Source organism: Tachysurus vachellii, chromosome 10 (genome assembly GCF_030014155.1).
Source record: "Tachysurus vachellii isolate PV-2020 chromosome 10, HZAU_Pvac_v1, whole genome shotgun sequence".
NCBI lineage: Eukaryota > Metazoa > Chordata > Actinopteri > Siluriformes > Bagridae > Tachysurus > Tachysurus vachellii.
Genome location: NC_083469.1, coordinates 5999923 through 6027408, shown reverse-complemented (window position 1 = coordinate 6027408; position 27486 = coordinate 5999923). Strand labels below are relative to the sequence as shown.

General features: G+C 38.3%; 1 protein-coding gene across 1 annotated transcript; it reads left to right on the top strand.

Moving 5' to 3' along the window:
- On the top strand, window positions 1–27239 carry LOC132852018 (cytosolic phospholipase A2 delta-like). The gene is made up of 20 exons (XM_060879023.1): window positions 1–124; window positions 4213–4285; window positions 6704–6840; window positions 7686–7814; window positions 11253–11293; window positions 11921–11963; window positions 13336–13387; window positions 13507–13646; window positions 13791–13871; window positions 15352–15386; window positions 17393–17531; window positions 20802–20938; window positions 21024–21246; window positions 21334–21448; window positions 21534–21671; window positions 21786–21893; window positions 22761–22931; window positions 24550–24719; window positions 25880–26066; window positions 26350–27239. The coding sequence occupies exons 1-20, from the start codon at window positions 119–121 to the stop codon at window positions 26595–26597; spliced, it is 2373 nt and encodes a 790-aa protein (XP_060735006.1). The 5' UTR covers window positions 1–118; the 3' UTR covers window positions 26598–27239.
- Window positions 27240–27486: the final 247 nt, after the last annotated feature.

Below are 27486 nucleotides of genomic sequence, written 5' to 3'. Positions count from 1 at the left end.
AAACAGTCCTCAGGAATCTCTGTGACATTGACTTGACGTTAACTTGCTATTGTCTTCTTATGCGGGTTTCTTGGTTGGACGACTTAGTCTTCACTTTTCTCTTCGGCAACAGGTACAAATGAAGGTACAGTTCACGTCTTTACTTTTAACCTGAGGTTTTGATACTACTGGTAATATATAAAGGGTAAACCAGGCATGTATGTGCATGTGTGCCTGTATGTTTACATAGAGATTTAAAGCTCAATAACAGACAGAAATCTCCAAGAGCCTGAAGGTAGATTGAAGGTTGCCATTTCTTTCATTTTTAAACTCCAGGTGTTAAGTAAGTCTGCTCTAACATCTTCAAATACGTATATCAATGTAAATATAAGACGTTTAATGCGTTGAATATATTTGCAGCACTTTTATTTAAAAAAAGATTTTTATATAAGCAAACAGAAGCTCAGTTTTAAACTGGGTGGGTGTGGTCCGAGTTGACTGACAGCTCAGATTTAAATGCTTGGGCATTGGTTTCAGGAAGGTTGTTCAACTCTGTTGGCTGTTGGAAAATGTCTTCACATATGATAATCTGTACAGATGAGCATTTTTTTTTTGTTGTTGATGTTTGTTTTTTGTTTGATTAAAGCACAACAAAGCACAACTTGTTGAGTTCAAGCACAACATTTGTGGTAGGAAGAAACGAGTAACGAGAAAGAAAAGCAACAATAGTGAACATACATCCAAGAATCTTGGATTAAAAAATAAACAGTGATTGAAATCACTGAGGGGGGCATGGTGGCTTAGTGGTTAGCACGTTCGCCTCACACCTCCAGGGTTGGGGGTTCGATTCCCGCCTCCACCTTGTGTGTGTGGAGTTTGCATGTTCTCCCCGTGCCTCGGGGGTTTCCTCTGGGTACTCCGGTTTCCTCCCCCGGTCCAAAGACATGCATGGTAAGTTGATTGGCATCTCTGGAAAATTGTCCCTAGTGTGTGATTGCGTGAGTGAATGAGAGTGTGTGTGTGTGTGTGTGTGTGTGTGCCCTGCGATGGGTTGGCACTCCGTCCAGGGTGTATCCTGCCTTGATGCCCGATGACGCCTGAGATAGGCACAGGCTCCCCGTGACCCGAGGTAGTTCGGATAAGCGGTAGAAGATGAATGAATGAAATCACTGAGGCAACAATCAATAAATGAAATTTTATAGAATTATTATAGAGTTGATTATAATTCGTTTAGTATCTTTCGTGGAAGCAAGAATTCATATTTTTTAACTGAAATGTAAAAAACAATACCAGTGGGATTCTTTAACCATTTAAACACTAATATTTAAAATAGTCTTTCTTAAAAGACTGTCGTCATGTCTAACCGTAGCTACATCAGATTCTGATCAAAGATGGTCACTTTTGGATCGGAGGATACTAAAGAGAATCATATCACATCTGATTCAATGTCAAGGTCAAATAGAGGATCAGTAAATCGTACTAGATCATAATTTACACCTCAATGATATCGAAATGAACAATACATGGATATACTGATCATCAGTCCCTGCAGGTCTGATTCATGGAGTTTTCTTTGTAATTGTTGTAGGCAAAATTCTTGATATTCCTTCAATTACTTTTGTGCTTTTTTTGTGCTTTTTTTTTGTGCAAAACTGCAAGCATCGCGCTCTTTTTAAACTGAATTGAAGACACACATGTAATTACTTTCTCTGATAGTTATACACATGAACTGAAGAAGGATGAATGCGTTTCAGTTGTAAATGAAATCACACGAAGCTGCTTGACCCAAATCTTAGTAAAAATAAAATTTGTGACTGTGATAAGTAATGCTTAAGAAGTATTATTAATGCTGCTTGCAAAGCAACATTATTACTATTGTGCCAGACAAAATTTCGGCGCGTAACTTGTCCCGCAGCTTTTGTCCTAGACCCATGAATGACGTGTCAAATCGACCGGTTCATTGAGGAGAGGTGTGCTATGACTTTTATAAGCGATCCGAGTACCGGTACCTCTGGTACCGGGTCTCAAAATTGGCCTTTTTTCCCATAGACTCCCATTATAAACTTTGGAGGTTTATAACTCGGCAAGCTTTCAAACTATCTACACCAAACTCAGCCAGCTCCTTTTAAACTTTTATTAGTGTACCGACTGGCCTTTCGGTTGTGCCACAGCCCCGCCCCCAAAATATGCAAAATCAAAAAACATTTTACAACATGGACATGTGACATATCAAAACACTCAGAACAATGAGGGGAACTTCCTCACATGTATTCTGATAACGTCACGTGATGTCACGTGAAAATAAAAGATTAGCACAACATGGACATGTGACATATCAAAACACTCAGCACAATGAGGAAAACTTCCTCAGGAGTATTCAGATGATGTCACATGCTCATCTCGACTAGCCTCCGGGATTTGCCACGTGCAAGCACCATTCACATTTTCTTCAGGAAATGTACGTTCTAGTTATTATTATTATTACTATTATTAATATTATTCATTCATTCATCTTCTACCGCTTATCCGAACTACCTCGGGTCACGGGGAGCCTGTGCCTATCTCAGGCGCCATTGGGCATCAAGGCAGGACACACCCCGGACGGAGCGCCAACCCATCGCAGGGCACACACACACTCTCATTCACTCACGCAATCACAAACTACGGACAATTTTCCAGAGATGCCAATCAACCTACCATGCATGTCTTTGGACCGGGGGAGGAAACCGGAGTACCCGGAGGAAACCCCCGAGGCACGGGGAGAACATGCAAACTCCACACACACAAGGTGGAGGCGGGAATCGAACCCCGACCCTGGAGGTGTGAGGCGAACGTGCTAACCACTAAGCCACCGTGCCCCCCCATTAATATTATTATTAATATTATTATTATTATTATTATTATAAATAACTCAGATGTATAGTAATTGCTTATAATAAATATTTACTAATAATATTTATAATATTTATAGTTAGTTTTCTTTTCAGTAATATTTTTTGTGTATAGCTGTAATTGTTATCTTACTTGGGGAAAGTCACTTACTTGCATGGACTAGACTTTTACAGCTACTTTTTTTTAGATTGGGGATTTCATTTTTAATTTTTTTTTCTTGTTATCTTTTCTTCACACAGTCAATGCAGAAAGTTCAGAAACTGGGAGTTACTTTATTGAGCGAGTGTAGGCAGCGTTTGGTTAATAAAACACACAGTTGGAGCAAAAGTGGCACTTAAAGCATAATAGAACTAATGGGATCCTTCTCACGGTTTTCCCATTGTAGTTTATGCCAAAGGGTTGTATCGTACAAATCTCTGACTAATTGTCTGTAGGCACTTTATCCTAGTCAGGGCCTTGGTGGATCTCTAGGATCACCCTGTATGGCAGCTATAGTAGAAGATGTAGACGTTAAAACCGGTTTTTGAAACGAGTTTTGTATATCAAATAGAAATAATTCCAAGTTAGTGAGCCATGCAATCACATACTGCTATCAGAAAGATCATGAAGATGCCTGTGAATACCTAGCTCATGTCCTGTACCATCCTGATGAAGATAGTGAGCGTTCCAGTACTATGAACTCTAAACATTTCCTGTACACATTCCCACTAACCCAGAATACTCCTGAACTTATTACTTTAGTGTGCACTTGTGCTAAGTTGATCCTATTTCCCAAAATGTAACATTAATATGAGTAACTTATTCACTATGATCCTGAGAAGCAGTTAGTGAAGTAATGAACGACGTAAACACATCACACTTCATATCCTGTTTATGCCACTTCGATCCTGACAAACAAAAAATAGTGAAAGGTTAAGTGAGCTAGTGTTGATGTTGTTAAGATTTTAAATGGTTAAGCGTTCACAACCTATAAGACCACTGATACGTCAGGGATAACGTTCATTTTGTAATACAATTCCAGCAATAACATTACGGAAGCCGTTACAGGGATCGACGACTTTAATCTTTTACATGAAAGGATTTTTTGGCATCATGCATCATATCATTAAATCAGAGTAAGAAGGAATCGTGTGGTGATGTGAACAATCGAGCCATTGAGCCGAGTATACATATACTTTAAATATGTATACCTAACCCAACAACAACCTAACCCTAACCCTAACCCAAAGTCACAGTCACACTTTTTTAAGATAAAATAGATAAACAGGCAACTTTAATTCTACTGTATTGAAATTTCATGTGTTCAGTTACCTGTACATACCTGTTACCTGTCTGTTACAGAAGGAACTGGCACCACACTGGAACCTCTCTGTCACCGTGCTACGAGGACATTTTGAGCATTCATATGATTACCGTATGTCCTTTATTCATCACACACACACTCTACACCCATCCTTCTCACACACACCCACTACACCTATTCTCATACACACACACACACACACACACACACACACACACACTCTACAACCATTCTTCTCTCTCTCACACGCACACTACACCTATTCTCACACACACACACACACACAAACACACAACACCCATTCTCACCCACTTTAATGGTTTCATTAATACCATACCATAAATTAACACACCTGTCTGACTTTTTCATTTATTGAGTTATTAATTCATCAAACACTTATTTAATAAAATAGTAAAACGTAAAAAAACAATGGTCTGGTTATAGAAAAGAAAAGAAAAGAAAAGAAAAGGTAAAAGAGAAGAGAAGAGAAGAGAAGAGAAGAGAAGAGAAGAGAAGAGAAGAGAAGAGAAGAGAAAAGAAAAGAAAAGAAGAAAAAAGAAAAGAAAAAAAGAAAAGAAAAGGGAAAAGGAACAGAACAGACCAGAAAATAGAATAGAATAGAGTAGAGTAGAACAGAATACAATAGAAAATAGTTGAATATAACAAAACAGAGAATAGAATAGAATAGAATAGAATAGAATAGAATAGAATAGAATAGAATAGACAAATATACAACAGAGCTGAACAGGACAGATGACAAAATAAAATAAAATGCAGCAGATTAGAATAGAAAAGTAAATACAAATAAAAAGAAAATAATAAATTTAAAAAGAATAGAATAGAACAAAACAAAATAGAGAAAAAATTGAATAGAACAAAAAGGAATAGAACAGAACAGATCAGAAAAAAATACTAATAAAAGAATAGAATTGAACAGTTAGGTGAGTTAACCAGCCAGGCTGCTACAACTGAAACATGCACAGCACACTGTAAATGTTGGCTTCTGCTATTAGCACCTTTTGCACACCTTTTGCACACCTTTTGCACACCTTTTGCATACATTTTGCACACCTTTTGCATACCTTTTGCACACCTTTTGCACACCTTTTGCATACATTTTGCACACCTTTTGCATACCTTTTGCACACCTTTTGCACACCTTTTGCATACATTTTGCACACCTTTTGCATACCTTTTGCACACCTTTTGCATAACATTCGCACACATTTTGCACACCTTTTGCATAACATTCGCACACCTTTTGCACACCTTTTGCATAACATTCGCACACCTTTTGCACACCTTTTGCATAACATTCGCACACCTTTTGCACACCTTTTGCATACCTTTTGCATAACATTCGCACACCTTTTGCACACCTTTTGCATAACATTGGCACACCTTTTGCACACCTTTTGCATACCTTTGCACACGTTTTGCACACTGCACACATCACTTCGGAACTCTTCTCACACTGGTCACATTATCTCATTATCATGTATATGCCACAGATCTAAATGATATATAACAAACTCATCCGCATTCCATCCCATTCACTACAGATCTGTTTTATGTATCCTTTATATCTAGATTCATAGACCTAGGTTTATTTTTCTCTTTATTGATCTTTCTTATTTAACCCAAGTTTTCATTTTTTATTTGTATTTACTTCTCACTATAAGGTAAAACACATGTCGTAGCACCTTTGTTTATATGTGTGACAAATACAATTTGAATTTGAAATTTAATATTTGATGTAACTAGCAGCAAACAGGTTAGATGTCTGTAGATAGACCAGTTTGTAAAACAAAACGCCTGCATGTCTACAGTGGGAATAAAAGAGGCCAAGTGTTTACATACACTAGGATAAAGGCATTCATTCATTTATTCATTCATTCAGTCATCCATTCATTCATTAATTCCTTCATTTATTCATTTCTCACAACTCCACACTTTTCAGGCTACCGTACATTTCTTTTGACAAATTCATTAAGGAGCTACACGTGTATGAAGGCTTTTATATGTATATGGAGGATGTGTATAAAGGCTTTTATGTGAGTTATTATGGAGGATCCTGTTGTGAAGGCGTTTTCCTAGGAAGAAGACTGTTGCTGATAATAGATGGAGAAGAAATATTATTTTGAAAGAATGAAGCAGCATCACAGTTACACAGATTTTTTAAGTGACACCATCCAGAGAATTGAAGCTTTCTGGGGGATTTCTGGCAGCCTCCAGAACACGACTGAAACTTGGACGTGAATCGTAGACTGTCTGAGCAAGAAAACCCAGCTTTTGTCATACATTTGAGGAGGAACGATTATCAACCTTTTATAAGAAGCTTGTCTAAAGCCATCACAAACCAATAACTGAGCTAATACAGAAAGTGTATGCTCACATGAAATACCTTCATCCTGTAGTCAAGCTGGATGTAAACGTTTGGCCTTAACTGTAGGACTCGCAATGTTGCCTGATTAACCTGTTCCACATTTTACCCACCCTGTCTTTAATCTGCGTCATATATCTCGACAGTTTCACCGCCTGACCTCTACGTGACCCTGCGCCTGCCCACAGCCTCGGCTTGTACCCTGAGAACCAAGATAATCAATAACTCCATTTCACCTGAGTGGAACGAGACCTTTACCTTCCGCACCAACAGCCAGGTGAAGGTGAGTCAGCAGGGTTCCAGTTTAATCCTGGTTATTTTCTATCCTGTTGATTTTAGCTGTGAGCCAGATCTAAAAATCTGTGTGTGTGTGCATGTAAATCATTACACCCATATTCATGTACTCCTGCGTTATCTTCTACCACCACAGTGCTGCTAAATTCGCAAATCTAATCTGAACTGGAAGTCATTTTCGTTCGTAGATCTTTTGTGCAATCATTTATATGGAAATGTTTTCAGTCAGTAGACAGAAAAATCCTTTTTTGTATTGCATCTCCGGTGTCAGTGCTTTATAACGGTCAGAGGTTATTAATTATTGATATTAATCATTATAGAATGATCAACTTCTAAGAGAGGCTGGAGATTTAAATTCGACTTCTAGTCTGTTTCCATATTATTTAATAGACTAGAAATAAATAAAAAATATGACGGATCATGTTTTATTTCATATACATTCTAATCGATGGTGAATTACTGTGACGTAAGAGGAATAAAACTCTTTGAGGTGTGCTGTTATAGGAAAATAATCATCTTCACACCCTGTCCTATTATCCTGAAATATTATTCATGCACACATCTCAATCCCGAGCCTGTGGTTGTCTGTTCCTAACCCATGGTTTATAGTTAAGGTCATTCATAAAGAGTAACACCTTAGAGCAGGCAACAGCATGTAACATTTCGTTTCATTTATCAATGACGCACACAAACCTGTTTTATCAGTTCTACTCCACTGGAATCTTTGTGTTGGCATAATGAAATAGATACTATATACAATCCAAACAATACAGTATGTAAATATTATAAATAACACTTCAGTGTGTATAAGAGGCCTTTTGTTTTTTCTGCTAGAACATTCTGGAGTTAGACCTGTATGACGGGGACATAGTGTGGGATGAAGAATGTGCCAGAATTCTGTTCGACATCAGCACCCTCCAACTGGGTCAGAAGGAGACCAAAGTCTTCATCACGAATGACGCGGTAAGAGCAGGACATGCATAAGCTCAGAAACCAGTTAAGCTTTAAGCAGGTGATATTAGCATCATGAGGAAAATTAACACTGATCCCAAAGTGCACTGTATAAAAATAAAAACAAATATAAATAAATAAAATTAAAAGCCGTGCAAGGGGGCACGGTGGCTTAGTGGTTAGCACATTCGCCTCACACCTCCAGGGTTGGGGGTTCAATTCCCGCCTCCGCCTTGTGTGTGTGGAGTTTGCATGTTCTCCCTGTGGGGGTTTCCTCCGGGTACTCCGGTTTCGTCCCCGGTCCAAAGACATGCATGGTAGGTTGATTGGCATCTCTGGAAAATTGTCCGTTGTGTGTGTGTGTGCCCTGTGATGGCAGATAGGCGCCTGAGATAGGCACAGGCTCCCCGTGACCCGAGATAGTTCGGATAAGCGGTAGAAAATGAGTGAGTGAGTGAGAGAGAGAAGCCGTGCATTATTATATATTATTATATATTTTTTTTTCGTTCTTGTTTTCTCTTGATCAGGACAAAATTTTCTCGTGATCTCGACATAACAAAAGTTGAGGAACTTCAGAAATCAAGAAAGAAAAAATGTAATAATGCATTATAATACCAGCAGAGTGAGATTTTTTCCTGAGTGTTTATTATCATAGCACACATCAGATCAGAACCATCCGTGAGGTAGGTATGAGGGCATCGCTGATAAGATGTTAGTGGCTCCGAGACGAGCTCTCAGTTTATCCTTTACAGAAATCTAGAGACTAAAAAACTTGCAGAATCCTTGCAGTAAGCAGCAGAAATACAGAATTAACTTGATAGTAACTTCAAAGAAGATTGAAAACTACATCGTCCAGTTACACTTTTAACTCTTAAAGGTGCGGTGCACGATCTCTGAAAGCCAATTTTGACATTTGAAATCACCAAAACAAACACGCCACTAACCCAAATGGGTGTCACCCTGTTTTGATAGCTCCACCCCACACATACATACGTAACCCAGGAAACTATTATGGCGGAACCTGTTGGGGCAGCTGGCCGAGGGGATATTTTTATCAATAAATGAACTCAATGAGTAATACTATGTTAATACAAATGTGTTTTTGTAGAACTGTGTGTTGTACCGTGAAAGGTTTAGCTCCGTTTCACGCGGAAGACGACGTTCAACATCTAGAACCCGAGGCGGAGGTAACGGCAGGTATCCGCCATGTCAATGTTTCAATCGCTTTATGCTAATGTCACACACGCGCACTGACCACTCTCTCCGCCGCTTATTGACAAGACACGCCCCTTTCTGCTCATTGGCTACACGTTTGTTTTGTTTGTCGGCCCGACTCAGTTTTCTGAAGCATTTTCAAACATTGTGCACCCCACTTTTAACCTCAACGGGATTACGGACAATGGTGTTACGGTGCATTTAATCATTTAAGCAACAGCAGTGTATAATACTGTACACAGCATACAAACAGTATACACATTCATTCATTCATTCATTCATTCATTCATTCATTTTCTACTGCTTATCCGAACTACCTCGGGTCACGGGTTGCTTGTGCCTATCTCAGGCGTCATTGGGCATCAATGCAGGATACACCCTGGACGGAGTGCCAACCCATCACAGGGCACAGTATACACATGCCTTCTCTATTTTACTGTGATAAAGCTTGGAACAGTGATGTATTTACTGTAACCAATGATCCCAAAGTGCATTGTAGTGTCCAAGTGGGAAAAATGTAAATGGTTCAAATTTGCTGGTGTGGTATTTTTTAAGTATGGATTTTTAAAGTGTTTATTTAAAAAGTAAGTAGTAAGTCACGATTATAGAAACAAATAAGAAAAAAAATAAAAGAAATAACAAAAAGAACAGAACAGAACTGAAAATATAACAGAATAAAACAGAATAGAATAGAATCGAATAGAATAGAAAATAATACAGCAGAAAAGAAAATAATAAACACAACAGACCAGAAAATAAAACACAATGAAATAGAATAAAAAAATAAAATAATACAAAGTAGAGCAGATAATAAAAGAATGGTACAAAATAGAAAATAAAATAATAGAATAAACCAGAACAGAACAGACCAGAAAATAGAATAGAATAAAATAGAATAAAACAGAAATGAAGCAGAATATAATAGAATGGAACAAAAAATAAAATAAAATAACAGAAAAGAACAGAAAATAAAAGAATAGTGTAAAATAGAATAGAATGGGAAGGAATAAAAAGGGAAAATATTATAAAAGAATAGAACAGAGCTGAGCAGAACAGAAAATAAAATAAGACACTTTTCCATCTTGTCAGCCAAATTAAACTGATCCAAGATCAGATTCTGGAGAAGTAAGAGATGGGATGGGAAAAAGGTTTCTCAGACACTTCTTTAACCTGGCCTGGACATTACGAAGGCAAAATAAGACGTTTTTTCATTTTTCCACCAATAGTGGGATGAATTTGGTTCACCAATGACCAAGTTATGACCTAATGGCCACTGTCTTCATCCCTCCTTGCAGCAAGGACTAGAAATTTAGTAGAGCAGTTAGGCAATGTTAATTGTCTTATTTATATTTATGTTATAAATCTTTCTGGAAGATAAAAAAATATCAGAAGATGACTGGTTAAGAAACAGAGTAAGAGATTAAACAAGTGAAAAACCCTGAAAAATAGATATGTGTTGATATAAATGCAAAAATCCCATTTATATCATCATCATCATCATCATCATCATCATCATCATCATCACATACCCATGAAGAAATGAGAAATAATTCCACATGCAGTATTAAAATCAGATGTTGTTGGTTGCCCCTCATTCTAATTAAAAGTTAAAGGGTTGTTCAGATATTTTTGCTCCTAAATCATGGAATAATCTCCTCTTTATATATAATTTAGATTTGTTTGATTTTTAAGCTGGGGGGCACGGTGGCTTAGTGGTTAGCACGTTCGCCTCACACCTCCAGGGTTGGGGGTTCAATTCCCGCCTCCGCCTTGTGTGTGTGGAGTTTGCATGTTCTCCCCGTGTCTCGGGGGTTTCCTCCGGGTACTCTGGTTTCCTCCCCCAGTCCAAAGACATGCATGGTAGGTTGATTGGCATCTCTGGAAAATTGTCCGTAGTGTGTGATTGCGTGAGTGAATGAGCGAGTGTGTGTGCCCTGTGATGGGTTGGCACTCCGTCCAGGGTGTATCCTGCCTTGATGCCCAATGACACCTGAGACACACAGGCTCCCTGTGACCCGAGGTAGTTCGGATAAGCGGTATAAAATGAATGAATGAATGATTTTTAAGCCTAGAATTCAGCATTAAAATTGGGGGGGGATTCTGAGTACTGGAGATATCTGTCCTGATATGGATGGCATGTTGTACATGCAGGATTTGTTGGCATTTATAAAATATGGATGTGGAGACAACAGCATGAAGTTGAAGCTAATGAATGATTGTTGGTTTGATTTCCAGAAGAAGGACAAGCTGTGGGTGGAGTTTGAGCTGACAGAGAGGTAACAGACACAGTAAATAATAAGTACAGAGGCTTAAAATGCTCTGTTTTTACAAGCACATTTGATTTTAGCTTTCAATAATGTCACTGAAATCCTTAATGGTGCAATAGAAAGGTTTTCGCATATCGTCAAAACAGCACAAGAAAATGTTTATATTCATTATATTCCTTCAATTAAATAAGAATATTATTTAAAATGGTAATAAACAAATAAATAAATAAACCCATTAAACCCTCTTGTTTAATGTCAATACAAACTATGTTTGTTAATCCATAAAGGTTATATCTATATTTACAACGTCGGCCACTTCTATTAATTTATTTCTATTTCTATTAATATTCTATTTATTACTTACTGAATAATTGAATTTGGATTCTCAGAGAAGATAAGAAGAGAAAATATACAGTAAATATCATCAGACTGCAGGTTTTATTTAGAAATGACAAATAAATCAAACATTTATTCTAAATATTTCTATTGTTTGCATATTTTTATAAGATTTATACATTAATCGAATTTGAAACTTTTTTTTGTGATCGTCTGATTGAGTTGTTTGTGACTTTTCGGGCTAGAATGAAGTTTAAGATGAAGTTTTCTGATCTTTATATCCCTGTGTTTGTCTCACAGTTCTGAAGCACCTGCTCAGTACATCTCTAACGGAGTCCTGTTGGTAAGAGCCATGATCATGTGATGATGATTATTAGAAGTGACTCTGACATGTTACTTCTTCAGGAGCTCTCAGTTACACAATTCCACTTGACTACAAACTGTTGTAGAAAGGACATTATTTACATTTACATTATTTTGTGTTCACTCACACTCACTCATTTTCTACCGCTTATCCGAACTACCTCGGGTCACGGGGAGCCTGTGCCTATCTCAGGCGTCATCGGGCATCAAGGCAGGATACACCCTGGACGGACTGCCAACCCAACACAGGGCACACACACACACACTCTCATTCACTCACGCAATCACACACTACGGACAATTTTTCCAGAGATGCCAATCAACCTACCATGCATGTCTTTGGACCGGGGGAGGAAACCGGAGTACCCGGAGGAAACCCCCGAGGCACGGGGAGAACATGCAAACTCCACACACACAAGGTGGAGGCGGGAATTGAACCCCGACCCTGGAGGTGTGAGGCGAACATGCTAACCTCTAAGCCACCGTGCCCCCTTATTTTGTGTTCAGTGTCACCCAAATGAGGATGAGGTTCTCTTCTGAATCTGATTCCTCTCAAGGTTTCTTCCTCATATCATCTCAGGGAGTTTTTTCTTACCACCTTCATCTCTAGCTTAGATCGATAGATGTGAGAAATAAACATTAATTTAATTTTACATTTTTTATTCTGCTCCTAGGCTTCTGTAAAGGTGTTTTGAGACAATGTCAATTGTTAAAAGTGCGTTACGAATAAACCGAATCGAATTGAAATGAACACACACTCTATAGCCATTTTGTATATGTTGTTCAAGAAAGCAGTAAACCATGACAGGGTGTGCTGTTGTAAAATTTAAAGAACACGTCGTACTTTTATCCGTTTATCCGTTTATAGTTATAGTTACACATTTAATGATGTGGGAATGCCATGAAACAAGTAAGTTCTGTAGGTTCTCTCACACTGAAAGCCAACAATGAGTCCAGACTCATTTTATATCAGGGATGCGGCCTGAAAATTGCGGACTGAATATGTCGCATAAGTTGATTTCCGTTCTGCCAGTGAAATGGGTTAAATTAAAACTTTAATGTTTCTTCTGGAGGCAGAACTGGAAGAGGTGCTACAGTATACACAGTACAGGTGCTACATAGAGTCTACAGCAGCGGTGTCCAATCTTATCCGGAAAGGGCCGGTGTGTGTGGGTGCAGGTTTTCATTCCAACCAAGCAGAAGCCACACCAGAGTCTACTAAAAACCAAGAACAACTGATTAAACAGGTGGAATCAGGTGTGGCTTCAGCTTGGTTGGAATGAAAACCTGGATAAGATTGGACACCGCTGGTCTACAGTGTATAATGCATTTTTATTTCTCTGTGATTTCAGGCCTCCCCGTTGTCCACTCTGGAGGTGAAGTTGGACAAACTGCCTGTTAACTGTAAGAAAAAAAAACATGAACATGTAAATCACTTCACGGTTTAAATTATCCTGTGTGGTATAAACATTGTATTTATGGCTGTATGTTTTACCTGTGTGTTATGTGTGTAATTGTTTTAGTTCAAAAAGACATGCTGTTAAAATTACAAGGAGCGTATAACGAAAAGCAAGTGATCTCTCTGTCGAAGAACAGCAGCTTCATGCAGGTTCTTCGATACCACATCAACAAAAGCCTGGAGACCAAGATTGAACTCCAGACAGTATGTTACATGTTTAATCAGAAGACACATAGTTAATACATTGAACTTAAAGAAGCACTGATGACTTTCTAATCAGATCTGGCTTACTATCTGGTTTGTTTCTTTGTTTTGACCTAATTGATCTGTTTTGCATGGCAAAAAAAGGATTCGGAAAGCACAACAGAAGCTTCTGTAACTCCATTTGCATCCACCAGTGAAATTACACTCTCTCTTCCTGTTGCAGAGGTAAGAAGACTGAAGATTTTTAACTGATGAGCTTTAATTTTCACGAATGTTCTCGCTTACATGGGGAAGCGGTAGCTTAGTTGTAGCTTAGTTGTTAAGGCATTGGACTATAGTTTGGAAGGTTGTGAGTTCAAATCCCAGGTCCACCAAGCTGACAACGCTGGGTCCCTGTGTAAGGCTGATTGATGGTTGTTCTAATTACTCAGTTGTATAAAATGATTTACTCAGAGTCCCAAAAATTGGAATTTGCTCCTGTTTTGTTGTGTCCATGTTGAGCAATGAATGTCTTTTTTCATGACCCACTCCACACTGGTGGTTAATATGAAGCTCAGATGAAAGTAGACACTAAGGACCGATCTAGGGACAATACTGTATAATAAGAAAAAAAAAAAAAAAAAAGGTTTCTATTCGTTGAGACACACCAAGTGCTTGTTTATAAGCATTTTAAATTTAAATTTGTTATCTTTAACCACTAGAATTCTGTGTAAGGTTATCCACAGAAGGAAACAACGCACGTCTCACACTGAAAGCCAACAGAGTCCTGACTTATTTTAGATCAGACTTGTGGCCAGAAAATCATTTATTTGTTTATACTGACTGAAAATATCCATTAATACTGTAAGTCCATTTCCATTCCATTCCACACTTAGAATTATATTTTTTATACAACTGAGCAGTTGAGAGTTAAGAGCCTTGCTCAGGGGCCCAGCAGAGGCAGCTTGGTAGACTTGGGATTTGAACTCACAACCTTCAGATCAATAATCCAACAACCTCTGAGCTACCACTTTAGAACTAAACCAAAGCAAGATTTTTGTTTAGGGGGCACGGTGGCTTAGTGGTTAGCACGTTCGCCTCACACCTCCAGGGTCGGGGTTCGATTCCTGCCTCCACCTTGTGTGTGTGGAGTTTGAATGTTCTCCCTGTGCCTCGGGGGTTTCCTTCCGGTACTCCGGTTTCCTCCCCCGGTCCAAAGACATGCATGGTAGGTTGATTGGCATCTCTGGAAAATTGTCCCTAGTGTGTGATTGCATATGTGTGTGTGTGCCCTGTGATGGGTTGGCACTCCGTCCAGGGTGTATCCTGCCTTGATGCCCGATGACGCCTGAGATAGGCACAGGCTCCCCGTGACCCGAGGTAGTTCGGATAAGCGGTAGAAAATGAATTAATGAATGAAAGATTTTTGTTTCCTTATTCTCAAGAACAACGTGATAAAATCTTGCAATACAGTACATGAGATTTCACTCAGTCATTCTCCAAAAGAGCTTTCTGAAGTAAAACAACTTGAGAAACTGTTCTTTTTATTTCTTGTTGCTCTTATTCTATACTCTAAGCCCTTTACTGCTCAGAGAGACAATAAAACCATTGCAGTTATACATGCAGATTTCAATTTAAATATTAAATTTAATGTAATCTTTTATTATTGTTGTTTTGGCATTATGCATTCTAATAACGTGCTGAAAATGTTTGTTTTCCTCCACAGGACAAAGTGAATTTACATTTGAACACAGTTGACAGGTACAGATAAAACATTAGTATTATTATTATATGTACAAGGTGTGGGGATTTGAAATCATGCTGAAATGTTTTAGGTTAACAGTATGGTGGAAAAAAATGGAAATAAATATTGATTAACTAAATGAAAAATGACAATCGTTAGGACTGAAGGTCAGTCATCAGGACTGTCAGCTACAAGACAGAAAAGTTTTTCTGTAAAAGGTAATAAGGGATTATTTCACTTTCTCATTCATTCCTGGTAAAATAATTATTCTAAAATAATCTATTCTGTTCTGCTGTTTATGATTATGTCGCTTTGTAGAAGCCAACATTCTGTTTTCCTATTTAAGCTTAGACAAAAAAATTATCAAGAGTAACTCCTCCTAGGGCTTTCGAGCCACATGCACCAAATTCGGATATGTTGTAGACGCTGGTCTGAAGTTTGTTGCTTTTCTGAAGGCTGAAGTTTGTCGACTTTTCTAAGCGATCCGAGTACCAGTACTTCCGGTACCGGGTCTCAAACTGGCCTTTTTTCCCCATAGACTCCCATTATAAAATTTGGAGGTTTATAACTCTGCAAGCTTTCGAACTATCTACACCAAACTCGGCCAGCTCCTTTAGGGTGATACTCTGAACAAACGTTTAAATTGGTGTACTGACTGGCCTTTCGGTTGTCCCACAGCCCCGCCCCCAAAATATGCAAAAACAGAAAAACTTTTTACAAAATGGACATGTTACAATATCAAAACACTCAGAACAATGAGGGGAACTTCCTCACGTGTATTCTGATGATGTCATGTGATGTCACGTGAAAATAAAAAAATTGTACAACATGGACATGTGACATATCAAAACACTCAGCCCAATGTGGGGAACTTCCTCAAGAGTATTCTGATGATGTCACATGCTCGTCTCCACTTACCTCCAAATGTTTTGGAACCCTAGCTTTCTGTCCACTTGCCTCCAAAAGTAACACTGCCCCTTAAGTCCACTCGCCTCCAAAAAGTACCGGCCTTTGCAAATACTTGCACCGTCAAAGCCAACATCAAAGTTTGTCGTGACGAACTTTACAAATCTAGTTATTATTATTATTATTATTATTATTATTATTATTATTATTATTATTATTAGTCTGGAAATTTTGTAAAACTGTAAAACTACGCATCCTTTTATAGCTTTTAAGTTTAACTTTATTACAGTTACACAAGTTCAAATGAACCAAAATTCCCATTGACTTCCATTGTAAATGATGGACAGTTATAACTCCTAAACCTTTAAAGCTACTTCCACCGACCTCAGCAATCTTATCAAGCTGAATTTTTCTTAACACAATTAATCACACCCTCCTGTTACCCAAATGAGGAAGAGGTTCACTTTTGTGTCTGGTTCCTCTCAAGGTTTCTTCCTCTTCCATCTAAGGGAGTTTTTCCTCACCACAGTCACCTCAGTCACCTCAGGCTTGTTCATTGGGGATAAATACAAACACAAATAAATATGTCTAATATTAATATTGAACTTTTTGTACTATATTTCTTGTGTTCTCTAAAGCTGCTTTGAGACAATGTCCATTGTTAAAAGCTGTATACAAATAAAACTGAATTGAATTGAATTGAATTAACAGATTTAACTGAACTGATACTGGACGATCAAATATCCTGAAAACTCCCATAGACTTTTAATGACATAATCAGAGTCTGGCTCGGAATGTTGGATAGCTGTAACTGAGACTCTCCCTTCATCTATCTCTCTATCAGACACACACAAGTAACAAACACACAAACTAAATCTCTCCACATTTCTTTCAATCAATCTTTCTTTCTTTCTTTCTTTCTTTCTTTCTTTCTTTCTTTCTTTCTTTTTTTCTTTCTTCTTCCTTGCGTAACAGTTTCGAACTTGACTGACTTTACCAATCAAGTTTATTTTTTACTGTCTAATAATTTCATGACTGTCATTATAAGCATGTCTGTGTGTGTGTGTGTGTGTGTGTGTGTGTGTGTGTGTGTGTGTTTGTGTGTGTGTGTGTGTAGCTCCGAGGAGGACATGAAGGTGCGTCTGGATTTTGATATACCTGCAGAAGAGAAGGCGTTTCTGGTGAAGAGGAGAGAGGTGGTGTCTCGTGCACTGCAGAAGTATTTTAATCTTGAAACTCCTCTGGAACCCACACAGGTATGAGACTAATATCTAACAACACACACACACACACACACACACACATCATTAATAATTACAGAGATATACATTCATTACAACCATAACTAACATATCTGTCTGAGTAATTCATTTATCGAGTTATTAGTTCCTCCAACACTATTGCATCTATACAACATCTGCAGTGTCACCCAGATGAGGATGGGTTTCCTTGAGTCTGGTTCCTCTCAGGGTTTCTTCCTTACCATCTAAGGGAGTTTTTGCTTGCCACAGTCACCTGAGTCACCTCAGACTTGCTCATTGGGGATAAATACATACACATTGTGAACTAAATCTATCTAATATTAATCCTGAATTTTGCATTATACTGTATTAATTATGTTGGCTTTGTAGAAGCCAACATTCTGTTTTCCTATTTAAGCTTAGACAAAAATATATCAAGAGTAACTCCTCCTAGGGCTTTCGAGCCACATGCACCAAATTCAGATATGTTGTAGACCCTGGTCTTACTTTTCTAAGCGATCCGAGTACCGATACTTCCGGTACCGGGTCTCAAAGTATAAAGTATAAATTTGGAGGTTTATAACTCGGCAAGCTTTCTAACTATCTACACCAAACTCGGCCAGCTCCTTTAGGGTGATACTCTGAACAAACTTTTAAATTGGTGTACCGACTGGCTTTTCGGTTCTCCCACTGCCCTGCCCCCAAAATATGCAAAAACAAAAAACCTTTTACAACATGGACATGTGACATATCAAAACACTCAGAACAATGAGGGGAACTTCCTCACAGAGATGGGGGACTCGAGTCATATGACTTGACTCGAGTCGGACTTAAGTCGCACAGTTGAGACTTGAGACTTGCTTGACAAATATTAAAAAAAGACTCGACTTGACTTTGACTTGACATACATGACTTGAGACTTGACTCGGACTTGAGTTAAATGACTCGAAATAACTTGTTTTTTTGTTTATTTTTTTAAATCTGTTTTTAAACGCACGCAAGAGCGTAATCTAATCACGTGACGCAGCAGGCAAGCAGAGGGAGCGCGCGCACTAACTAATAAACCTTAACAGTCGTGACGAAACATGGAAGGCGCTACAGTACACCAAAAATAATTATTGTGCAAGATGAGAAGAGAAGAATAGCAGTATGCGACCACATCGCTCACAATTGAGTGACAAAGTTCTATTTTTTTTATCAAATTTAATTTTTTGCAAGCGCAATGTAGTGTAAATGGTTGGTCACTGTTTATGTTGAAATGTCAGCTGTTTTGCAATAACACTTATAATTGGTCTTCAGTGTTACTGTAGGCTTTGAGTGAAAAGCGTATGGATCGTTTATGGGTGCACATATATATATAAAAAACATAAATATAAATATAAAAATAAAAAACTTCAGAGTTGCAAGCAGAGTCATATTCTTGTCTCGCATGCACACGCACACACATTCAATTTAAAGGGACAGTTCACCCAAAATAAAAAACATTCTGTCATCATTTTCTCACCCTCATGATGTTATAAAAAACCTGTATAAATTTCTTTGTTTTGATGAATACGGTGGAAGATATTTTAAGGAATGTTTGTAACCAAACCATTCATGAGCCCCATTCACTTCCATAGTATTATTTTTTCCCACTATGGAAGTGAATGGGGCTCATGAAAGGTTTGGTTACAAACATTCCTTAAAATATCTACATGTGTGTTCATCAAAACAAAGAAATTTATACAGGTTTGTAACATCATGAGGGTGAGAAAAAGATGATAGAATTTTCATTTTTAGGTGAACAATCCCTTTAATTAATACTCCAATCCAATTTCACTCCAATCATCTCTCTCTCTCTCTCTCTCTCTCTCTCTCTCTCTCTCTCTCTCTCTCTCTCTCCCCCAATAGTTAATTCACTTCAAGGTTTGTGTGATTCAATAATTTACATTTTTTGATTGATGTGATTGATTGTTGTTGTCATTCTGTTGTTAAAAAGGATCTAATTTAAGGATGTGTTCATGTCCCATTAAAAGGGAATGTCTGTTCAAAAAATGCCATTTGGTTGCATAGAAACCATTGTACTTTTTTTTATATATATACTTTTCCATGGTCTTCTGCCATGTTTGAGGCATATTGAAACTTTTCATGCTTTTATGTTGGCCTTATTTCAGTTACATTTACATCTTAGGCTTTGTTGTTTTGATTTTTATTCATTTTTAGATTTTTATTGTATTTACAACTCACCTGTATGTGGACACCTTTTAAAAATAAATGCATATAATCGTTTTTTGTTGCAAATAAAACTCTCATAGTCCATAAATACTGTAGATTTAACTTTGTTTAATATATACATTTAGTTAAATTATCAAACATACGTATGACTTGCCAGTGACTTGCTTTACTCAAGCTACAACTTGACTTGCTTGACATAAAGCAGTGACTTGACTTGACTTGACTTGACTCTTACAAAAAAATGACTCGGACTTGCTTGAGACTTGAAGGTTAAGACTTGAGACTTACTTGTGACTTGCACATGTGTGACTTACTCCCACCTCTGCTTCCTCACGGGTGTTCTGGTCACAACACGTGACGTCACATGAAAAAAAATTAGCACAACATGGACATGTGACATATCAAAACACTCAGCCCAATGTGGGGAACTTCCTTCAGAGTATTCGGATGACATCACATGCTTGTCTCCACTTACCGCCAAATGTTTTGGCACCCTAGTTTTCTGTCTACTTGCTTCCAAAAGTAACACTGACCCTTATGTCCACTCGCCTCCAAAAAGCACCAGCCTTTGCGAATACTTGCATCGTCAAAGCCAACATCAAAGTTTGTCAAGACGAACTTTACAAATCTAGTCTTTATATTATTCTTTATATTAACCTTTTGTTCTATGTTTATGTTCTGTAAAGCCGCTTTGAGACAATGTCAATTGTAAAAAGCGCCATACAAGTAAACTTGAATTGAATTGAATATTGGATTTATTATTGAGTTACTGTAAGTGACCTGGTTAGACAGTTTATAACTGAGCTCTAGGAATGGAACCTTGGTTGTTTTTGTATAACTGGAAATTCCAGCAGGATTTGTGTATTTTTCCCCAGGATGTGAGGCACAAACATATCATTTTAGGTTTACCTTTACACACATTACACACATGCTGCAAATGTATAGTGTCTATATCAGTTAGAGTTATTAATACAGCTAACGGAGTGACATCGTGTACAAACAGAGTCTGCTAACATTGTGTGCTAGATAAAGAAACATGAGGTGTGTGTGTGTGTGTGTGTTTGTGTTAAGGTGCCGACAGTGGCTCTTGTGTGTTCAGGAGGCAGCTCCAGAGCCATGACGGGTGTATACGGTTTTCTGAAAGGACTACAGAGCCTCGACCTGCTCGACGCCGTCACCTACATCACCGCTGTGTCTGGCTCCACCTGGTGGGTTATAAAGTGTGCTACAGACTCACTGCTTGCCATGTTGGCTTATTAAAGGGATTAATCCTTGTTCTTTTTTCTACATAAGGGCCACTGCTAGTCTCTACTCTGAGCCATTCTGGTCAAAGGAAGGCCTAGCGAAAGTGATAGCATCTTCTCAGAAGGAGCTGTCGAAGAACAAAGCCAGTCTCTTCTCTCCTAAGCAGCTGTATTATTATCGCTCCGAGCTGCAGGACAGAGAGAAAGAAGGCCACCCTGTCTCCTTTATTGATACCTGGGGGCTCATCATTGAACACCTCATCTTTGGAAAGGTCTGTTTTATAATACATATATACAAAGGTTTACAAAAGCATTTGTATTTGTAATTTTTACATTCTAAAATATTATTTGTGGCTCAGAAATGCACAGATACGCTGTCTGACCAGAAGAAGGCAGTCTCTGAGGGCCAGAACCCGCTCCCCATCTACACAGCAGTGAACATGAAGAAGGACAGCACTGGTTGCTCAGTGCCTGGTAATAAGCGTACAATAAACCCTAGACTTGTGGTTGGACTGCGGTGATCATCTTTCTTTCTGTTCATTGTCGATTTTTTTGCCAGAGTGGTGCGAGTTTACCCCATATGAGGTTGGATTCTCCAAATACGGAGCCTTTGTCCCTGTAGAACATTTCGGGAGCGGTTTCTACCTGGGTCATGTGGTGAAGAAGCTACCGGAAACACGCCTCACCTTCCTCCTGGGTCAGCATGAGTAATGTGTATTAGGTGGTATATTGTCTAAACTAATGCTAATCAGACTAACTCTGTGTGTGTGTGTGTGTGTGTGTGTGTGTGTATGTGTGCGTGTGTGTGTAGGTGTGTGGAGCAGCTTTTTCTCTGCTAACCTCTTGAAGCTCTGGAGCCTTTATACTGGAGGGATACCAGCCTGGGCTACACGGCTCGGAGATAAAGTCGACACGATCGGTCAGAACACCTTAGTATCAGCCATCTTTATCTTTATTTTTAACAGGAATGTACAGACATTCAGAAGACAAAAGGCATTCTTCCACAGCTTTTGAGTAGAAGGTGTAAGAGACATAAGTATGATTATTTGTAGTACTGCGCTGGATCAAGTGCTATTTTAGCTAATTTTAGCATTATAAAGCTGGCTAATAATGAGGGTGAAGTCCACCACAACAGTGGTGGTTAGGGGCAGTGGTGGCTCAACTGGTTAAGGCTCTGGGTTGTTGATCGGCGGATCTGGGTTCAAGGCCCAGCACAGCCAAGCTGCCACTACTGGGCCCTTGAGCAAGGCCCTCAGCCCTTCCTGCTCCAGGGGTACTGTATCATAACTGCCCCTGCACTCTGACCCCAACCTCCTCAGTTGGGGTATGTGAAGAAAAGAATTCCACTGTGCTGTAATGTATATGTGGGGATATAAAGGCACATATGATGTAATACGCTCTTCCTTATATTGCTGTATAACACTACGTTAGCAGAGATTAATCTGAGTATTACAATTTTAGACATTAGATTAGATTTAGATTTGTTTTTGTTGCTGCGATTATAATCTTCTCAGTCATGCTTGTATTGTATTACATCCGAAAACAAAGACATCTAAGTCTTTAGTCTGTATTTTCTATTCGTATGTATTTTTGCTTGTTTTTAAAGGTAAGCATGTGTTGTTTAAAATTGGTGGTCTAGACGCTGTTAAAGAACCTCAAATTGTGAACTACACACAGAATTTGTTTTTTGCCTAGTCTAAATGTAGAGCTCATGATATCATCTTAAGCATGTGTGCAGCCTGTCCATATAACATCATGTCTGTCTGATGATTTTTCTGGTCTGTAGAGAGAAATACTAAATCCACAAACTTGGATACTTTGCGCATCAGACCAGAGGCTTCGAGGTTAAACAGCTTCCTGAATGACTGCCCCATCATCAGCAGCGTCTTTAACTTCCTGAGAGGATTCGCTCTGCACAACTTGTACAGAGAAAGCCCTGAATTCAACACCAGTAACGGTCAGAACTCATCATCATACACATTTAACTGCATTTAACCCTTGTATGATGTTTGTATTTTTGTTACTCAGCCAGTGTTGGTGGGTCTGGTGGACCCGCTGCATTTTTGGGATTTTAATTCAGCACAGTCAAACATTTTATGTTAAAATACTCTACAAATGTTTACTTCATCCCAATTACAAGCAATATAAACAGCATATATGGTTAATATTTGCCCTTTACCTTTATTACATCACATTTTTTAATTAAAGTGCGACTCATTTTTTGTTGTTTTTTAATAAAATGTAATAAAAAAAAGAAAATCAAATTTAATGATGAGTGGAAAAAAATCAACGAGGAAGCAAAGTTTTTCAAAACTATTGATGTTTATGAATATGGGTCCCACAGACCCGAACACCATACAGTACATGGGTTAATTATGGTGTTATGACCCAGTCTAGGATTCAGTGTGTTGGTACCTTTATTATTGGGGTAAGGTATGACAGATACAAGAGACTTTACACAAAAAGTGTTGGAATATTGTGAATATGTGAATATATACACAACTACACAATGGCTTCTCTTCAGGGTGGGTCCAGGCCTAAATTATATAGAAAAGAGTGTAAATAGTTAGAAAATCCCTTACTTGAAATGAAATAAAAAGAAAAATACAGTGGGGCTTATCTAGCTACTGGTTATAAACAGGGAAAAAAGAATCCACTCCAAAAAGCAACACTTCAGCAACATATATAAGATAAGATAAGATAAGATAAGATATTCCTTTATTCGTCCCACAATGGGGAAATTTCTCTGTTACAGCAGCAAAAAACATATAAACAGAATAAAAGAATAAAGACATAATATAATATACAGTATATACAAAAACAAAAATGTATAAAAAGAGTAGTGGTTACACTGAAGACATATTAGGTAATAGGTAATATTGCACATTTTTCAAAATTTCTGTTATTGCACATTAAAATACTTTGTTAATTGTTTATTATTGCAGTGAAGGTGTTATTGCAGTAAAAACAGTGTGTATTATGGTGACTGGTTCACTGGGAGCAGCTCTGATTGTAAAGTCTAATAACAGCAGGGAGAAAATACTGTACCGTCTGTTTGTGTCACACACATATACACACACACACACACACACACACACACACACACACACACATATACATATATACATTACATATGTACATGTATATATACACAATGAGTAAATACATGAAGAACAACTTCAAATGCAGAAAACAAGCTCAGAGTCAGGGAAAACAAGTCAAACCCAGAACCCAAACAATCACTTAACACAGAAATCACTATTTCAACCATCAACCATCAACCAATCTACTCCAAACATTCCAAAGACTCCAAATATTCCCCTTCTACCACCTTCCACCTTGCTTCCTTTCTTCCTATTTGAATAGGAGACCAGTAATGATGTCATCGAGGTGAAGGGGGAATCAGACCTGCACACAAACACAAAGAACAGAATAGTCAACAGTCACCAGAATCCCTTTTTTATTAAGTGTGATTCCCTGTATGATCCCTCTGTGAAGACATAGAGATTTGTGTTTGTTTGTTGTTGTTTTTTTTTGAATGAATGAGTCCTGGTTTATGATTCGTCCTGCTTTAGACACACATCCGGACGCCTTTCCGAACAAGTTGACTCCAGTGGACTCCACTCTCAGGTTGGTGGATTCTGGGTTTGGCATTAACACAGCGTTCTCTCCTGTGCTACGAGCCCACAGGTGCGCCGACGTCATTCTGTGCCTCGACTACAGCTGGGCTGAGGATCAATTAATGGTGAGGAAAAATCCAAAACAAAAAAGTATTATCAATCAGGGTATTATTATGTTTTTACTTTTTTATTTGAGTCCAGAGAAATATAATATATAATATTATATATATATATATAATAAAAGAAATATATATAATATATTTATATTATAAATATATATATATATAAAAGAAATATATATAATGTTAATTCAAAACAAAGTGTATGAATGCATTGTAATGTAATCGCTGAGGTGTGACTTAAAGGTGGGGTGTACATTGTTTGAAAGCCAATGTTGACATTTGAAATCACCAAAACAAACACGCCCCTAACCTAATTGGGTCCCACCCCAGTATTGATAGCTCCGCCCACACATACATACGTAACCCAGGCAACTAATGGAAAAGAAATGTGTCTTTATCATAGCTGAAGGGAAGAACAATACGATTGCAGATAAACAAACAAGCAAAAATGACACACAAGCATAATCATGTAAAGGACAAAGGCATATATTAGTTCTGTGTAACAAAGCAAAACCAACGTCACTCACCTATCGAGAAGGAAAAAAGCGCCTCTGCGTCTTAAGTAAAGTTGGCCGCGTTTTGCTAGTAACAGCATTTAGCTCAGGAGTCTTCCTGCTCCTTCAGTTCTCTCCAGCGCTGGAAAGCTGATCCTATATTAACACGTCCTACTTCTTACCTTATCGTAAGCCTTTCTTCGCTATCTTTCTTTGTTTTTATCCTCCATGTCAACGTTAAAACCGCTAACGTAAAAAAAATCTGCTAATGTCACACATGCGCACTGAACACTCTCTCCGCCCATATAGACTAGACACGCCCCTTTCTGCTCATTGGCTACACGTTTGTTTTGTTTTTATTTTGTTTGTCGGCCCGACTCAGTTTTCTGAAGCATTTCTCAAACAACAGAGACCCCACCTTTAACCAGGCAAAAATTAAAATAAATAAATAAATAAACTGAAAGGTTGTGCAGGATCAAGTGATGTTTTATAAACTAAATTTGCGAGAATAACACATTAGACATCAGATCAGATTTAGATTAGGTAATATAACTATAATTAAGATTATATTTTATTATCAGGGGTATTGCTTTTCTAATTGTTTATCTGTGTTTTTGTGTGTGTGTATGTGTGTGTGTGTGTTTGTGTGTGTATGTGTGTGTGTAACAGACCTTAAAGGAAACACAGCAATACTGCATTGAACACAAGTTGCCATTCCCAAAGATAGATTTCAGCCAGTACAAATCTCAGCCAAAAAGAGAAGTGTACGTGTTTGAAGATGAGAAGAATCCTGATGCTCCCATCGTGATCCATTTTCCACTGGTCAACATTTCATTCAAAGAGTATAAAGCTCCAGGTGACAGCATTGTGCTCTGTGCTATGTTCATTGCATACTTGATTTGAAAGGAAATTAAAAAAAAAAAGAAAAAGCTAAGCTAATCATATTTAATTAAATATGTAATAATTAAATGTATAATAATGTTAAAAAGAAAACCTTGACAACTGAACCTGTGTGTGTGTGTGCGCGCATATGTGTGTGCACGCATGTGTGTGCACGCATGTGTGTGTGCGTGTGTGTGTGTGCGTATGTGCGTGTGTGCGTGTGTGCGTGTGTGTGTGTGTCTGTGCTCACACTGCAGGAGTAAAAAGAAATGGAAAGACGGAGCTCCAGGAAGGAAATATTGATGTGAGCTCCAGCTCTTCTCCATACGCTACCCAGAACATCACGTTTGAGCCTGAAGACTTCCGAAGACTCGTGGACTTGACTTCCTACAACATTGTGAACAACAGAGCTAGCATCAGAAGCTCACTGAAGAAAGCTTTGATTAAAAAAGGGCTTTCTAATATACCCTCAGAAGAAACTACAAGCTCCTGCGTAATAGCATAAAGAGTGTTCTAAGACATGAAGGAAATCTGTGTACAGTCCGTGTGTTGTGTTTTATTTCAATCGGTTTACATGAAAAATATGCTTAAAATCAGATCAATCATCATGCATCTATGTTGGGAGAGAGAGAGAGAGAGAGAGAGAGAGAGAGAGAGAGAGAGAGACAGAGAAAGAGAGAGAAAAGAGAGGGAGAGAGAGAGGGGAGAAAGAGACAGAGAGAGAGAGAGAGAGAGAGAAAAGAGAGGGAGAGAGAGAAAGACAGAGAGAGAGAGAGCGAGACAGAGAAAGAGAGAGAGAGAAAAGAGGGAGAGAGAGACAGAGAGAGAGAGCGAGACAGAAAGAGAGAGAGAGAAAAGAGAGGGAGAGAGAGAGACAGAGAGAGAGAGAGAGATGGGAGAGAGAGAGACAGAGAGAGAGCGAGACAGAGAAAGAGAGAGAGAAAAGAGAGGGAGAGAGAGAGAGATGGGAGAGAGAGACAGAGAGAGAGAGAGAGACAGAGAAAGAGAGAGAGAGAAAAGAGAGGGAGAGAGAGAGAGTGTGTGTGTGTGTGTAATATAAATATAAAGAGATTTAAATTATTTAAGATTTGGAAATAGGTACTGTGTGTCTGTAATGAGATTCTGGAATAAACTACTTCTTACTTCAGCTGTATGTTGTTCTAAATCCTGCAGTTAATGGCAATCAGTCATAGTGCAGAGAAAACACACAAAAATACATTATTCTAATTTATTTAAAAATAATGTATCACAGAAAAATATTGTCAAACTCCTCGTCTGTGGGTTCTCCTAGTGCTGCTAGATCTGAGGGTGTGAGGTGCAGTATGAGGAGTGATAAGGGCTTTGTGATAAGAGGGAACTGGTCCATTTATGGCTTTGTAGGTAAGCATCAGTGT

Coding starts and splice junctions, on each gene's coding strand:
- LOC132852018 (XM_060879023.1), top strand. Junction 13,647..13,790: donor CCAAGATTGAACTCCAGACA/GTATGTTACATG, acceptor TGGCAAAAAAAG/GATTCGGAAAGCACAACAGA. Junction 24,720..25,879: donor GGGCTGAGGATCAATTAATG/GTGAGGAAAAAT, acceptor TGTGTGTAACAG/ACCTTAAAGGAAACACAGCA.